The sequence below is a fragment of the Staurois parvus genome, unplaced genomic scaffold (genome assembly GCF_062004578.1).
Source record: "Staurois parvus isolate SC_StPar_1 unplaced genomic scaffold, SC_StPar_1.0 ptg000084l, whole genome shotgun sequence".
In the NCBI taxonomy this organism is placed as follows: Eukaryota; Metazoa; Chordata; class Amphibia; order Anura; family Ranidae; genus Staurois; species Staurois parvus.
The window spans coordinates 167,921-182,522 of record NW_028317880.1 but is presented as its reverse complement, the minus strand read 5'-3'; the positions used below and the strand labels follow the sequence as shown (position 1 = coordinate 182,522).

Here is a 14,602-nt window from a genome sequence, read left to right as displayed (position 1 = left end):
TTAAATATTTTTTTATTAAAAAAAAAATGGAGGGAAATCGTTTTCCATGTACATGTTCTAAAATATTACTGGAAGTTACCAAGAAAGACCTACTCGCAATGGTTTTGTTAACTTAAACAATTTATTTTTTTTTTCTTTTTCTTGCAGCACTCTATGGACTTCCTGCTGTTTCAGTTTGGTCTATGCACTTTTAAATATGTGAATGCGGAATCAAAGTAAGTTATTATTTACTTTGCCTTTTATCCTGTTGTCATATATGCTGGTATTTAACAATTTTCTTTATTATTTCAGATATATTACCAAATCATTTAATTTTTACATTTTCCCGAAGCCATTCAACAGAAATTCTCCAGACAAGAAGTTTGTTTGTCAGGTAGAGATGTTTCCTCTTCTACTGATCTACTGACTGCATGCTATTTTCTTAATTTTCAAACACTTTCTTCCTTTCTCATATATCATTTTTCACTGTTTAAGCTTTTTTTGTGTTTTTTTTGCCTTTACAAAACCCTGCCTTTGCTTTAGCTGTTGGAAAATCATGAACTGCCAAGCGCAAGAGATTGATTGTGAATAAATCAAGAATTTTCTGAGAGCTGGTTGACTGAGAATGCATCGGTCAGTCCAAAAGGAAAGCCGCACAATGTTATCAGTGGCATGATGAGTTTATGGATGCAGAGTAATGCAACCACAGAATTTTGACATGTTTCAGCCATCCTGGCCTTAATCATAAATCAAGAATAAGACCGGGATGGGCGAAGCATGTTGACCAGTTTGTGGCTGTATTACTCTACATCAATAAGCTCCTAATATCACTGATATGCCATTGTGCATTCCTTTTTGGACTGTTCTTTTTATTTTCTGCAACAGTTTTGCCAGAGCACTGTCTACAGAACTGATTTGGATTGCCTGTGGGGTAGTAGCAGTACATTCCTTTATTACATTGCAGTGGTGTTTTTGTCCCAGTGCGACTGGCAGCAGCAGAATCTGCTGATTTCTGCTACTGTTCTTGGCATCTGTGAGTGGTTATCTGCGGCTGCTGGCAAACTGGTGCTGGCGCTTGGTAGCCAGTCATGGCTGTTAACAAAACCAGTGATTTAATGTAGCCTAATATGCTATTTTTTTTAACATGTTGAGTTCTAGAAATGTGTACATGTTTACATATGAAAGTGAACTTGTGCCATACTTTTCTATGGATAGGTCTGTTTAGAGCTATATCTATTACACACGAGTGCCAACTGACCCCTTCACATGTCTACAGCAGCTTGTATTTCTTGCATTCCTGAATGCCAGGCCATTCTGGATGGGTATAATTCCAATATGCCCAGAAGAGCTATTCGCTCCTGTTTTCACCCCACATTCCTTCTTGCCTGTCTTTGTTGGGCTGCCTCACTGGACAGTATGAATGTGTGTTGGGGATGGGGGGGGGGGGGTGTAGGCAAGCTCTAGCTCAACAAGGAGCCAGTCTTTTTTTTTTTTTTTTTTTTTTTTTCTTTTTCTTTTTTGTCTTTAGCACAGCTTAGCACTTGGAAGTGCAGAAATAGAAATTAAAGCAAATCTGCCATTCGAGAGGTTCTCTTATTTGATAGTGCTCCACCACTCCAACTGCACCCTACATAAGCTCCATGCCACTCTATCAAAGCTTGCACAGGGGTTAATGACCTGCTCTGTTCCCTTGTGGGACAATGTTCAGTCAGGCCTGGTGAATGGAAGTTCCTCAAATCCTGGAAATGGCAGGCATTTCTCAGCTCTCTTCACAACTTCTTGTATAGTGGGTTTTTTGTTTTTGTCCCTTTACATTTTGCTAGTGTACATATATATATTTTTTTAAATGGAGTGTGTATAATAAAAATGTAATAACTGTCTTTTTGATAACTTATACCTCATTTTTCTTTTACATTTTAGAGCTCAAGTATAGACTTTCTAGCCAACCAGGGTTTTGATTTTAATAAAGTGTTTCGTAACGGTAAGTTACCATTTTGTGGTGTTTGCCTTTAATGTTTTAAAGCCATGCTGTGCACTGGCAGATAATGACTGTTCATCTTTGTAGGAATTCCATATTTAAATCAGGAGGAGGAACGTCAACTCAGAGAACAGTATGAGGAGAAACGCTCGCAAGCAAATGGTGCAAGTGTTGCATCATACATATCTCCCAATGCACCCAAGACTCCAGTCTCCATTCCTGATGAGCAGAAAGGTTTTGTTGATAAAACAGTGTAAGTTCATAATTTGACTAATATTAGTACTTGTCAATACAAGACTTAATGGTCTAAGATCTTTTTAGTACTGAAGAAAACTTGGCTAACTAGTAACATTGCTGCTCAGCTAATGCATTGCTCACCCAAAGTTTTATTCATATATATTTTTTTTTTTTTTTTTTTTTTTTTTTCCGGTCTAGGAGCAAACAGGTGCATTTTAAGTAGTCTATATGGGTATACTAGCCATGTTGGCTTAAAGAATAAGTTCACCTTTCTGAGCATGTTACATCCATATTTGGGATGTAATATGTTCAGCCTCGGACCCCTCTCTTGTTTTTTTTTCCCCCCACCTTGTGGCAGCAAGACGGGGATCTTCTCCCCGTACTTCCTGCCACAATTTAAAGAAAGTGCCACTGTGCGGGGCTCCGCCTACATGGCCATCATTGATTCTCAGATCCCTGTGAATCAATGAACTACAAGTAACTACAGCCTTTGTGGCTGCCGGCTTGTAATTCTCAATGAGCTGCCAGGGCTCTGTTGAGCGTTGTTGTAGTTCATTCATTTTTTACATTGTTTACACTGATAGTCTGCAGGAGACCTGCATGGCACCAGCGATCTTCTGATCGGTGGTGCAATGCTTTACAGGCTCCTAAAACAAAATAAATGTGTGTGGTTTTGTTTTTTCTTCCTGCAAAAAATGGGCATTATTTTTTCTAAAAGGTGGTGAACCTCTCCTTTTTAAAGTGTATTTTCACTTTGTGGCCAATTTGGGGATAACACCTATATTTGTTACATGTCCCCATTCATTTAGCAGAACTGTGGAAAAAAAAAAAAATACAGCTTACCTTTTTTAAATTCTCTATTTAGGACTCCAGCAAGAAAAAATACTACATACAGCGGGTAAAATAAGTATTTTTCTCAGTATATACTAAAGGTGCTACTGACATGAAATTTTTACCACATGTTGACAACACCCCATGCAATACATAGAAATAAGTTCAGAAATGATGTGTACAAAAAAAAAAAAACACCGGGGAAAAGTACTGAACACAAGGAAGGGAGGTGCAAAAAGGCATGGAAAGCCAAGGCAACAGCTGAAATCTATCAGTAATTAGAAAGCAATCTTGCCTCTTGTCAGTGCTAACTAACCACTTGCCTACTGAACACTTTCACCCCCTTCGTGCCCAGGCCAATTTTCAGCTTTCAGCACTCACTATGACAATTGCGTGGTCATGCAACATTGTACCCATATGAAATCTTTATCAATTTTTTTCACACAAATTGAGCTTTTTTTTTTTGGAGGTGTTTAATCGCCACTGGGTGTTTTTTTTTATTTTTTTTATTTTTTGCACTATAAACAAGAGTAAAAAATCTGAATACTTTTTTTTTTTTTTTTTTCTTCACTATTATAAAATTTTGCAAACAGGTCATTTTTCTCCACTGATGGGCACTGGGGGGTGGCACTGCAGGGCACTGATTATCAGTGGTGATCTGCTCTGTGACAGCTGTCTGTTATCGGCAGTACTTTCTTCACACTGTGACAGCGTGAGAAGTGCAGCCGATAACTGACAACTGTGCTTACTCAGTGATTTGCTGTGTCATTGGACACAGCTGATCATGTGGCAAAAGGCTGCTGTGATTGGCCTTTTACCTCACAGAGATCGCTGGGGGCACATGGGAGGGTGTGTTCCAGGAGGATGTCATGACATCCTCCCAGAACTGGACAACTGTGCTGTATCCATCATTCGGCTGTAGCGCGGTTGGCAAGTGGTTAAGATCAACTGTTTCAGTCTCAAATGATGGCCTATAGAAAGGTGTCTCATTAAAAAGGTGTCACACAAGAAACACCTTATGATGGGTAAAAGCAGAGAGCCCTCAAGACCTTTGCAACCTAATTGTTGCAAAACATACTGATGGCATTGGTTACAGAAGGATTTCTAAACTTCTGAATGTTCCAGTGAGCACTGTTGGAGCCATAATCTGGAAGTGGAAAGAATATAATTTTACCATAAACCAGCCACATCCAGGTGATCCTCACAAGATTTGTGACAGGAGTGAAAATAATTTTTTCAAAAGTTGTCAAAGAGCCAAGTACCACTTGTGGAGAGCTTCAGAAAGACCTGGAATTAGCAGGTACAATGGTTCCAAAGAAAACAGTAAGTAATGCATTCAAGCACCTTGGCCTGTATGCACGCTCGCCACACAGGACTTCATTGCTGAAGAAAAAGCATTTTGTTGCTCATTTAACCACTTGCCAACCGCGCTATAGCCAAATGATGGCTACAGCCGTTGTCCAGTTCTGGGAGGACGTCATATGACGTCTTCCCAGAACGCGCCCTCCCTACGGACACAGCTGATCACATGCTGTGGAAAATGGCCAATCAAAGTGGCCTTTTACCACGTGATCAGCTGTGTCCATTGACACAGCAGATCACTGGGTAAATACAGTTTGCTGTTATCGGCTGCACTTTCCTCACGCTGTCAGTGTGAGGAAAGTACTGCCGATAACCGCCAATTGTCAGAACCTGATCAGTGTCACCTGTGCTCAGTAGTGCCACCAGTCAGTTTTTGTTTTTTTCTTTTTGTTTTTTTTTTTGTTTTTTTCCATTGCGCAAAAAATAAAACGCCCAGCGGTGATTAAATACCACCAAAAAGCTTTGTGTGGAAAAAATAAAAAATATAAAAATTTCATATGGGTTCAATGTTGCATGACCGTGCAATTGTCATTCAAAGTGCGACAGCGCTGAAAGCTTAAAATTGGCCTGGGCAGGAAGGGGGTATAAATGCCCGGTAGGCAAGTGGTTAAAGTTTGCTGCACAACATTTAGGCAAACCTGGGAAACAGGTGGACATTTCAGCAAGAAAATGATCCCAAACACAAAGCCAAGGAAACTCAATCGGTTTAAAAGAAAATAAAGCTTCTAGACTGACCCAGCCAATCACCTGACTTAAATCCAGCAGAAAAATCTATGGAAAGAACTAAGGCTGGCCATACATTATACAATTATCTGCAGATTTTCTGCCTAATTTCCTTTAGATTTACCTTCAACTATGTAGTGCAAGGGCCTGCCTAATTGGATACAACTGAAAGTGTTGTTTAGGTTTGTCCTCCTATTATATGGTTTTTGGTAAATCTAAACCAAAAATCTGCAGATAATTGTATAATGTATGGCCAGCCTAAAGATCAGAATTCATAGAAGAGGCCCACGGAACCTTTAAGATTTGAAGACTGTGGAAGAATGAGCAATGCATGCAACTAGTTTCTCCATACAGGAGACATTTTGAAGTGGTCACAGCCAACAAAGGATTTTGTGCGAAGTATTAAATCTCAGTTGGTGTGTTCAATGCTCTTTTTCCTGTTTTTTGTTCCATCTTATTACACAACTTAATTTCTGAACTTATTTGTTTTGGTTTCTTTGTATGTATTGATTGCATGGGTTGTTACGTACATGTAAAAATTCCATGTCAATAGCACCTTTAGAAATATATTTATTGAGAAAAATGGTCTCGTAAGGTGGGGGGGAGGGGACTGTGTTTGTCCTAACAGTACCTATCTGGATTGTGCCACCAGACCTAATATAGGAAATTACTAGGGAAAATAAGAGGGCAGGAGACCCATATATTTAGAGGTTTCTCACCTTGCAACTGGATTTTGTTGGTGCCATGTCCCTTATTGTAAAGACACTAAAATATAGAAAAGAAATGAAAAACTGATGGGACTTTTTAGACACCACACCAACACTACATGTAAATATTATAAAAAAAAAAATTAAAGCTTTATTATACAATGTTAAAAAAATGATTGTAGTTCAAAAGTTGTCTTATAAGAAATGTATTTAAAAACAAATTTTTGGCATGCTGTGTGAACAGGAACACAGAAAAGCAGCCCTCCTTAGAACTCTGCTTTCGCTTGCAAGCCCTGTTCTTCACCGCGTTTTGCTGTGATCTTACTTTGCCTACCCCTTGCAGACTTGCAAAAAGTGTGTGTATATATGTATGTATGTGTATATATAAATAATGATCCAGGTCTTTTCTCCAATGAAACTTCTTCCTAGTCTGCTTTTCAGTATTGAGATGGGGGGCATTTCAGTATTCCCCATTGCTCTGGGCTGACCCTGGTAGATGTTGTATGCCAATCTAGTAAGACTCTTGGTGGATACTACAAGGGCTCTTCCAGATCTTTTTATTTTTAAACCATTTACCATCCTTCACCATTGCATCCTTAATGAGTGTGAGACAGGGGCATCTGAGTCATTAATTTCTTTTATGTTAAGAACTAGGAAAGCTACTTGTCGCAAGTTTTATCATTGAACGATGAAGGCGTTCTTCACTTGGGGTGTGTATCTGAGCTTTTGCACAAGAAGTATCTCTGTGGAATGAATCTTCTACAGCTGGCTCTGATCCATCATTTTGACTTTTGACCCAAATGTCTGTTTCTATCTTGTTTCAGTAATTGTTGGCTTCTTGTTCCCTAATGAAGTCCTTGGCATAAGGGAGTCTCCCATGCAGTTTCCCCTCTTTGTTCACTTGTTACTCTATGGGTTCTAAATCTGGTTCGGTTTGTACTTCAGAAACCACTATTTGAACACACTTGAGACACTTTATCTCTAATCTTATAAGGGGGTATTTTTTTGTAACCATGACCACTGGGAGGTAAATGTCTGAACTGATGGGCTTGTTGAGGCCTGCAAGGAACCTTTATTGTTTTGCATGGGGACAAGGTGGTTTTGAAGCCCAGGATGTCCTTTCTGACTAACGTAGTTTCTGCCTTTTTTTTTTTTTTTCCCTCAACTAAAAACCTCATTCCTCTGACTACAGGTCACCAATGGGAAATTTTCCTTGTATTGTCTGCCCATGGTTAGGGCTATGAGTCTTTTTTTTTTTTTTTTTTTTTAATTTCTTTCTTTTTTTTTTTTTTCTTCAATATTCCTTATTCCGATTGTTTGTCCATAAGGCTGCATTGGCTTTCGCCATTTTTAGGTGGCTCAGACAATCACCCAAGCTAATAGTCTCAAGGATTAGGTGGCACCCTTTTCTGTCAAGGCTCACACTAGTATATCTGTGAGTGCTTTATTGGGCTATTTGGCATTAATCAATGGTTTCCCAGAATTGGAAAGCTCCCACCTGTCTGTTTCACTCTTTCTTCAAGTTAGAATATTTAACTGGCCTTTTTAAAGCAAGGCGCACATTGAAGGGCTGGGCACACAGCAATTGAAACAATGTGTTTTTCATTCATTGACTGACACAGCTCTTCAGCTCTTCCTAATCTTGACTTTAGGGTTGTTGCTCCACTTCCGGGGGCTGGCGACCATCTTTGTCTAATCACAGTGGCCATTTTTGGCAGGGACTGCTCGTGTTTTGACAGGGTGTTTGGTATCCATCTTTCTGAGCAATAGCCTGGTGGCCATTTGGGAGTACTCTCCCATGCAGACTGGTCTGGCTTGCCCAATGGGTAACAATCTTGGTAGGGCTTGGGCAGTGGCCATATTCATGTAGTTTCGTGGTGGCCATTTTTGTGGCATTCTAGCACTGGGCCTGTGGTGTGGGGTGGTCTCTCTCCTTGCAGCTTGTACAAACTTGGAACTCCTCCATGTGGCCTAACCCCCACCCCCCACCCTCCCAGCCAGCCTTGGTTTAGTCAGTGGTGAGTCCTACTGGGATCCCCCTATCTCTTCTGCAGCCTTTTTAGAGTGGTTTTAGGCTTCAAATTGGTGAACGTTGGTCTAGGGTGGGAGGATCTGGAGTCTCAGGAGTGTTTGTCTCCTCTAGACACCCTCGTAGAGCTGACCGGGTCCTCGGGGTCCATGCTTTCCTTGAACATTGTCGTGTTGAGTAATTTTGTATTTTGGGTGGAAGTGGTGTAAAACGAGTAAGAAACTACACCCCATAAAAGTGGATCTCTCTTGTCTTTGACCCTCCCATTTTTTTAATTTGAACAAGGCAACAGTGATACTACTGGAGGAGTCCCTCACGAAGGATCACTTGGACAGAAAGGCGGAATCACTTGCTCTTTCTGTTTACGGTTGCTGGCTTGGCTCTTCGTCTGGTTTTAGCCACAAAAACTCTGTCCGAGTGGGCTGAGATATTAAGCTAAGGTCTGGGTAATGAACAGGTCTTCCTGCTCTACATTGAATTGGTGGATCAACTGTTCGAAGTCTTTAGATACTTGTGATGCATGCCTGGATGCAGCTCCACTGCATTTCAAGCTCTCGGCCACGGTACTCCTGCTTCCTGGTTTCTGGCCTAGGGAAAAAATGTCATGCATTCCAGCAGGTCTTCCATGGGCTTTCCTTTTATCTGGAAGGAGCGACTTTCTTAACTAAACATACCCTCCTGCTTGTATGACTGAGCCAAAGGCAGTTGGATTCTGTGAAGTAAATGCTACCGGAATCTAATGCCCTTACTCAAGATGGCCATTGCTATAAATGCTAGTTTTTTCCCAAAGTGATTTCTCAATAAAATTTTGTATACATGGATGGAGGGTTGAGTTTGCTTTGAATATTTAAAAATAATTAAATGGTGTTTTCAGTTTGTGGTGCACAGATGCAGTTAAGTTTTGCTTTAAAGAGGCACATAATGTGGCAGACAGGACCATGCTGAAATGGTTTTAGAATTTGTTTTGTCAGATGCTTGCCTGACGTGAAATTAACCTTAAGAATTTTAAAGATTTAAATTGAACCACTGTATTCTAGAAAGTCTACTGTGAAGGAATAGCACTCCTTTTTGTAATAAAATATGTTTTGTAGTGAACGTGTGGAAGCTTTTTTAAGAGATGAAGAACAGAAAATGCTAGAATTGGAACCATGTACAAGGTTTGTTTTATCCTATGTTCAAATATCTGCATGCAAAGTTTTTACTATAATTTTTTTGTTCCCTCTCCACACTGAGAAATTAAAGTGAACATAGATTTAAAAAAAATACACAATCAAAATATGTAAAAAAAATAGAAAAATCAAATCACTGCTGCTACTTAAATCTAACCTACATCCATAAAAATATGTAGCCAAACAACAAAGTGCTCAGTTACTAGTAGCGCTGTGAATGAGTGTCCATGAAACTCTAAAAGTGCTTAGTTAGTCATTGTTATAAACCTAAAAAATTATCCAAGGGAATATGCAAAATGTCCTCAGTGTCCTGAAAAGATGAGTAAAAATGTCATAACCTACACTGTATCCTCTTCCACCGGACTATAGCACCACTGTACCTCCAGCGATCTCCACTCCTTTCCCCAATCTAGTGTAGTTCACCAGCATAAGTTGCCTGTCGGATTGACTGACTCAAATTGGCATCCAACTAATATAATTACAGGCACCTTTCCACCTCCACTTAACCTAAGGTAGATAACCATATATTGCGCAAGAGAAAATTCTCAAATAGTGTGGTAAAACCCAGGAGTCAAACGTTTTCGATTTACAAAAATAAACAAAAAAAAACCTCACTTGACACTAGAGTCCCACTAGATTGGGGAAAGGAGTAGTGATCGCTGGAGGCAATTGGTATAGTCTGGTGGAAGAGGATAATCACTTGGCTGATTTTATATTTGAGATGATCAAGAAGTAAGCACTTTTAGTGTTTCATGGGCACGCGTATTCCAAGCACTGCTAGTAATTGAGCACTTTAAAGTTTTGCTATCGCCCAGACCATAGGGGTATAGGATTCCTCCACAGTTGGTCAAATAAGTCCTTTTTGGGAAATCTATTATTTAACCTCATTTTGGTGAAGACTTTGTTCCCCTAAAAGCCAGAGTAAGTAATATGGTTTGTTGTGTGTGTTTTTTTTTTTTTTTTTATGGTGGACATGCAGGCATACAATAAGTGAAACAACCAAATCTATGAATTACTGTTTAACACTAGTATAAAAAGAGAAAATATAAATTCCAGTACATATACCATAGTTTTATAAATGCTTTTAACTTTCACGCAAGCCAATCAAAATACACTTATTGGGATTTTTTTTTTTTTAAGACATGTAGCAGAATACATTTTGGCCTAGATTTTATGAAGAAATTAGATTATTTTTTTTGTATTTATTGGATATGTTTTTATAGTTAAAAGTGGGGAAAAAAAATTTAGGTTTTTTTCAAAAAACATTTTCCCCCTATTTTTATATAATAATAGTTGGTTATCAAATACCACCGAAAGAGCTCTTTTGTGTGGGGGTGGGAGATACATTTTCATTTGGTACAGAATTGTGTGACCGTTTACCAGTTAAAGTAGCACAGTGCTAAATGGCATGGTCATGAAGGGGGTAAAACCTTCTGGAGCTCAAGTAGTTAATCTTTTGCTTAAAAACATTCCATTAAATTTGGGTGAGTCCAGTGGGAATGATTAATCCTATTATTTCAATTTGTTTATCAGAATTCCCTTTTAGGCCAATTTACATTTAATTGCTGCCCATTGCCTATAGACTGCTTACAGGAAGCAGTGCCAATGTGAGTTAACCTACCTTGTACATCTGTGTCCAGTCACACAGTTAACAATATTAAGTGAAAGTAAAAATTGGTTCTCTGCTGTGTGAAAAGAGAAGCTGTGCTGCAGCCTGAGTGTACAGCAGCCTGCCAGGCTGCTTGTACAGACTGCAGTGCCAGCCACCCGTGTCCCTGATCACTACACCAGTGTGGTCCTAATAAAACATGGACCTGTCATCTGCCCCAGTGCTCAAAAGAACCCACCATACCAGCGTCCTGATCATGACCGCTATACCCCACACCAGCATTCTCATCCCTGCCTTACCTCTTACCTGGGATTTTATGATCTTAACTGATCAATTTTCAGATATATATCCCATAGTTTATAGACTCTAACTTTCACAGTCTCTAAATATAATACACTTTTTTTTTATTTTTTATTTTTTTTACCCGTAAAATGTAGCAGAATACATTTTGGCCTAAATTTCTGAAAGAATATTTGCAACATTTTTATAACCAACTAAGGGAAAAAAAATTTTCTTTTTCAAAGTTTTCAGTATTTTTTTTTTTTTTTTTTTCATTTTCTATAACAAAACCCAGTGATGATTAAGTACCACCAAAAAGCACTGGGGAAAAAAAAAACCTATTTTCGTTTGGATACAGTGTTGCATGACCGCACAATTGTCAATTGACATCAGGGATGCACCAACATTTTGGCCACTGAAACATATCGGCCGAAAATAGCCCTATCTGCATTCTGTTGATAGGAAAAATTTAGACGATACAGGAGACTGTGTACTGCAGATGTGAGAGGAGGGGGGCAGCGGAGAAAAGCAGGAGAGGAGCAGTATATACAGTGACTAGCTGTCGCTATAGGTCAGTACCGGTTTTTAAATAATTACCTGCTTGCTTTTTTTTTTTTTTTTTTTTTTTTTTTTTTTTCCCCCACTATAGCTCACAGAATTTGCTGTCACTACCCCCCAGCTAAAAAAAACAAAAAAAAACAGTTTTCCTTTTTTAGTTTATTTCCCAGAGTTTAAAGAAACCATGTTTCCTTTTTAGTTTTTCCCGAGATGAGTTTCCTTTTAGCTCTGGGGAAAGTGACATCTAATTCTGTGAGCTATAGGGAAGAAAAAGAATGCAATTGCATTTAAAAATCGGCACCGACATATAGTGACAGCCAGTAAGGGGGATCCTTTCTGTATACACTGCCCCCTCCTTGCACACATTGCCCCCCAACCCCTTCCCTCTTCAGAGGACCTGTCACTCATATGCTATCACATAGGGGACTATTGGTCCGCTATGTGATAACCATAAAAGCAGAAGTTTAAAAAAAACAAACTAATCATTAAATTTATATATGAAAGTAGAAAAAAAAAATTGGAGCCTCCCCACCCCCACATATAGATTTTTTTTTTTTTTTTTTTTTTTTTTGGTTCGGTTTTCGGCCACATGCATTCTGAATTTTCGGTATCGGTATCAGCACCAGAATTTTCATTGACATGATTATTGTATTACCCTGTTGTATTGCATGTATGGTCAGCATCCTACAAAATTGGCTCATTTTTGTACACTGCAGTGTTCAAAGGCTTTTTGATTTTGAAGCACAGAATATACCTTTTTGCATTGGCCCATTACTTAGTGGCAATATGATGCATCCTCTCCAGGGCTGTATGTGTGTGTGTGTATATATATATATATATATATATATATATATATATATATATATATATATATATATATATATATATATATATATATATATATATATATTTTTGTATCTTGTCAGTGTTGTACTGTTGCCACTGGGTCAGAAAGTGGGAATGTAAAATTTTACAGTTTCACTGAAAGGAGTAAAAGGGAGGTCCCTCAATGGGAATACATATTTCAGTGACAGCTATCCGATTTAATTTCCTTTCACATTTTGTTGCATCTCCAGGATGGAAGTAAGTATTTAATTTGACCAGGGATGGGGACAAGGACAGATAAATGGAACTAACGTTCATATATTCCACAGTCTGTCCCAAAACTTTTTTTTTTTTTTTGGCTGTAGTTCAACTGAGGTTCACAATCGTGCTTCTGTTTCTCTCCCCCCCCCCCCCCCCCCCTTTTTTTTTTTTTTTTTTTTTTTTTTTTTGGGAAGTCACGATTTTATGTACGTTCTCGATTCGTTCCCGATATGTTTTTGTGTGCTTGGGGTTTTGTTTTTTTTTTTTTTTTCTTTTGGGCCAGTGACAAGCATTAGAAAACAGCCTTAGTCAAGCCTGATTAGTGCAGTGCGAATACAGCAACAATGCAAGTGTTCTTTATAAAAGAATTCATTAGTATATTAAAGTAAAACATCCTAAATAACTTAAGATTATGTTGTGTGTCAATTAGGATGCCTAACCAGCCTCACTTCAAACTGCAGGAGCAATTTCATTCCATGCCCTCCTTTGCTTACAGTGATCCTTGTAATTGTCCTTAATATCCGACAGCAATGTCCTTTCATGCAAAAGCCAGATTAGCTCTCCAGTATCCAGCATGATCTGGCCTGTAACCTCCATTTTGTTTGCAACTTGGTCAGAGTAGATGTTTCTAGGAGGAGATTAGTTGGTTATCAACAAAAAAAACAAAAACCTAAAACATATATATCAGTTTTAAACAAGCCTGGTGTGTGGTAAAAAAAAAATATATATATATAAACTCACACAAAGACCATAATTTTTAACTTGTGCATTCAGACTTGTGTTTTAATTATTGTGCACTGAGATTTGTAACATTTTCTTTCCAATTTAGCTATCAAAGGAAGCTTATCTACCAGACCCTGAATTGGAAGTAAGTTGCAGTTCTATTTTAAGGGCCCAGTAATGTAGCAGCATAGGAATGGTCAACCCATACTGTAAAGCTTGTGTACTTAATTTACAAATAATATTCCTGCTCCTTTTCCACAGCAGCCAACCAAGAGGCTGCTCCTACCTGATAGGGACAGGAAACACAAGATGACAAGGCCCACCCTAACTTTGCATGCCCGCTCTCAAAGCAGAGAACAGGATGAGGCAAGTTCTAGGTTTCGGCACCTAGCCTTTTCATAAGACTGTGCCTCCATCTTCCTGGGCCAAGTCCATGGATGCAGGGTGTCAAATTTGGCTTGGCAAGCGGATGGAGCTTCTGGTGCTTGGAATGCATAATGCCTGGAAGTGACATTGTTTTTGAAACTTGCTCCAGGTTATTCTGGGATAAATCAAAGTGACATCTCGGATGACTCACTACCGCCCTAGCGATTTTGCATCCAGAACATGAAACTTGCAAGGGCATGAAACACCTTTCTCTTGGTCAGTGCTGTATAGCACAAGGGGCTGGAAATTAGTGCTGATGGCCAGGTCAGTGTTGAGAAGCAGATGTCTACTTGGCAAAATTTGCTAATTGATGGAATTTCACTAGACAATGGTGTATTTAGTCTGGTCTGTTGTGCAGGCAGGCTGGGGCATCTAGGACCAAGGAAGTAGAATTGGGTTCCGAACCCTCGGAAGCTAATATTAAATTAGGGGAAGCTGAAGACCGATAAAGCTTACTTCAAAAAGTTGAAATTTTATTCTATTTATTGTGTCTTGGCAGGAGTACCAGCTACTTCCCTCATACAGAAAATTGCCTGTACTTGCTTTTTTGGAGAAGCTTTTCATGTTTATCAGTAAATGCAAGTCTTCCTTGGATTGGCCAAGCTGAAGATCATGACATAATCAGTCTTCCTTCCACCTTGGCCAGTCAGACAAAGCCTTGAATTTATTTATTCTAGGTCCGTTGCCTTCCTTGATCTAAAATGTGAGACAAGTTTCATCAGTTGACACTTTAAGCAAATTTGAATGTAAATTTAGGTGCCAGTTGAACATTCCTTGGGTTTTTGAGTTGTTTAACGCATGGTAAAATCTGATGTCTATTATTCAAAACCATTTAAACTGGCTTATATAGGACAAATAAACAATATTGCTGTTGTTAAATGATTGCAATGGTTCTGTGACACATTG

General features: G+C 38.9%; 1 protein-coding gene across 2 annotated transcripts in view; it reads left to right on the top strand.

Moving 5' to 3' along the window:
* Nucleotides 1-14,602, top strand: part of PARN (poly(A)-specific ribonuclease) — a 160,133-nt gene that overhangs the window by 17,425 nt on the left and 128,106 nt on the right. Inside the window, exons 4-9 of one of the 2 annotated variants that reach the window (XM_089669926.1) lie at nt 148-215; nt 292-373; nt 1,900-1,960; nt 2,045-2,210; nt 8,938-9,003; nt 13,377-13,415. In XM_089669926.1, the coding sequence (XP_089526052.1) occupies nt 148-215; nt 292-373; nt 1,900-1,960; nt 2,045-2,210; nt 8,938-9,003; nt 13,377-13,415 (482 nt within the window). The remainder of the gene's footprint in view (nt 1-147; nt 216-291; nt 374-1,899; nt 1,961-2,044; nt 2,211-8,937; nt 9,004-13,376; nt 13,416-14,602) is intronic. The other variant, XM_089669927.1, reaches the window with a different exon arrangement.